Raw genomic sequence first — 2,364 nt, 5'->3', positions numbered from 1 at the left:
CCCCCCCCCCCCGCGGGCTAGGTGGCAGCGGGACACTCGAGGCCGCCCGGCAGGCCCCGCCCACAGCGCCGAGCACTGGTCTGCCTCCTGGCTGGGTTAAACTCGGCTGCGAAGGCTTTGGGGCTGCATTTCCTGTCCCAGATGCGGCGCTGTGCCCGCGGGCCTCGGTGGCTGCTGGGCCAGGAGGGAGCGGCGTGGTTGTCCATGGGCAGCAGGCCAGGGACACGCCAGGGGCTGCAGGCGTGGGGGGGCACAGGCAGCGTACCTGGACCCCAGGGGCCTCACTAGGGCGACTGAGTGGACAGAGACCTAAAATATGGAAGAGGGGGAGATGGTCATTCAAGCCCAAGAAACGGAAAGTTTTGGGGGGAGAGGAACCCAGAAAACCACCCAATGAAGAGTTAAAACAGCCAAGGAGGGAGAGAACTTTTGGGGGGCCCTGGGACTGGTGGGGTCCCACGTGAGGCTTCCGGCTTCCCGTTGGCGTGGACTTAGGTCCTCGAAGGGGTGGAGGACGGCGCCCCGTCCCTCGTAAAGGAAGCCGGCAAATCGTAGGCGGCCCCGGAAACTGCTGTCACCGTGAGGGATGCCCGCCCGGTTCCGGGGCCCGGGGAGCCCCCACCGCGGAGCCGCCCGATGGCCGCGCTCAGGGCCCGTCCTGACCGCACGTCTCTGCCCTCGCCTGCAGGAAGGTGTACATGGACTACAACGCCACCACCCCCCTGGAGCCCGAGGTCATCCAGGCCGTGGCTGAGGCCATGCGGGACGCCTGGGGCAATCCCAGCAGCCCCTACCCTGCAGGTGAGGCGTGGCCCGGCCCCCGCCAACTGCACCCCTGACGGAGCTGCTGAGACTGACCGCGGGCGGGCCCACAGCACTGGACACCCACCTTTCCGACCCCCGGGGGAGCTGGGCTAACGGCTTTGTGGGGACACCCTGTGGGGCCTTCCACGGCCACCCAGCACAGAGGGAGCGGCAGGGGCCGTGTAATCTGGCTTTTTATTTTATTTTTTAAAGGTGTATTGGTTTATGCATTCAGGAACTGGGGTACAGGCCACAGGTGCGGGGGTGAGAAGTTCACCCGAGACACACGGGAGCAGAACAGGCGGATCCGCTGAGGGGAGCAGTGGGGAGACAGAGGGTCTGCTGCTCCCCAGGGTCCCTCCCTGGCTGGGGGTCGAACTCAGGCTGCGGTGGCTGCGGCAGCTTCACAGGGCTGCGCTCACCCTGCGCCCCGGGAGGCCCTGGCTCATGCCTCAATTCTAGCATGAGAATTAATCCAGTTCGCTCCTGGGAGCCTGGCGCACAGGCTGGGACATGGGCCGCCGCCGCCCTGCGCAGCGGGCCCCTCCTGCCCCCACTGCCCCCTAGCCGTGGACCTCAGCGGATCTGCCTGCTCTGCTGCCCACTCTGCCTCCGAGGGGTCCGCTCACCCCGCGCCTCGGGCCTGCACCCCAGCTCGGGTGCGTGCAAATAAATACATCTTTAAAAGAGGATGCCTATCTGGCAGTGACAGGCCGAAGTAACTGCCAGCGGAACGTGGCCACGGCCCCCGCCCCCGAGGCTGTTCAGAGCCCACAGCCCCGGCCACGCTGGTCACCCTCAAAGCCTCCGCCCTTTGGACTTTGCCCGCAGCCCATCTCCCATGGTGAGGCTGACCTGCCACTTCAGGCTGGAAACATGAGGACACTCCAACACCAGTAAAAAGCACTGGCAGCCCCCCCAAAACCGCCCTGGCCCACGTGCCCACCGGCCCGACCGGCCACCTGTGCTGAGCCGGCAGGGGCACCCAGGGGAGAGGCGCGGCCTGTGGCCACGGCCCGGCTCCCCGAGGGCCCGTCCGGGCTGCGGCGCTCTCCAGCTGCCTCACAGCCTTGCCGGGCGCAGAGGACAGCACCCCGCTGGCTTGTGGCCCAGCTGCCACCCCACCTAGACCCAGGAGGCCCCAGGGAGTCACCGGGGGGTCGGGTGTGGCCGAGGCCCCCCGGAATCTGCGTCCTGATGAGCGTGGCAACAGCCGCGGGGCAGAGCCCCTGGCGCCCTCCCAGGCCTCAGGCGACGCCCTCACGCGCCCTGGTCCCCAGACGCCGTCTTCAGTTACCCTCTGCGCACCCCACCCCGGCCTGTGGACAGAGAGGGAGACGCCTGGAACAGCTTTGCAGCGGGAGGCGGAAAGCCCCACCCGAGGCAGCTTGAACTGCCAGGAGCCCCCCTTGCCTCCTTCCCCTCTGCGGCCACGAGCGGCTGCCCAGCTCCAGCCAGCACGGCCTGGCGGGGCGGGGGCGAGGAGACCCCTGTGCTGAGCCGTGGGGCGCTCTGAGCTGCACGTGTCCGGCGGCTTCTGGGGAGAGCTGGAGGTGGGCC

The 2,364-nt window shown here is 68.3% G+C and overlaps 1 protein-coding gene across 1 annotated transcript in view; it reads left to right on the top strand.

Annotated features, from left to right (window-relative positions):
- The first annotated feature begins 692 nt into the window (after positions 1 to 692).
- The window catches only part of SCLY (selenocysteine lyase), a 68,600-nt gene continuing 66,928 nt past the window's right edge, over positions 693 to 2,364 (top strand). The window contains exon 1 of the mRNA XM_004674747.2: positions 693 to 801. Coding sequence (XP_004674804.2) covers positions 699 to 801 — 103 coding nt within the window. The 5' untranslated portion in view covers positions 693 to 698. The remainder of the gene's footprint in view (positions 802 to 2,364) is intronic.

Source organism: Condylura cristata, unplaced genomic scaffold, assembly GCF_000260355.1.
Source record: "Condylura cristata isolate star-nosed mole 26May11 unplaced genomic scaffold, ConCri1.0 scaffold00002, whole genome shotgun sequence".
Lineage (NCBI taxonomy): Eukaryota > Metazoa > Chordata > Mammalia > Eulipotyphla > Talpidae > Condylura > Condylura cristata.
Note: the sequence above shows the minus strand (reverse complement) of the source record. Positions and strands in the feature narration are given on the sequence as shown.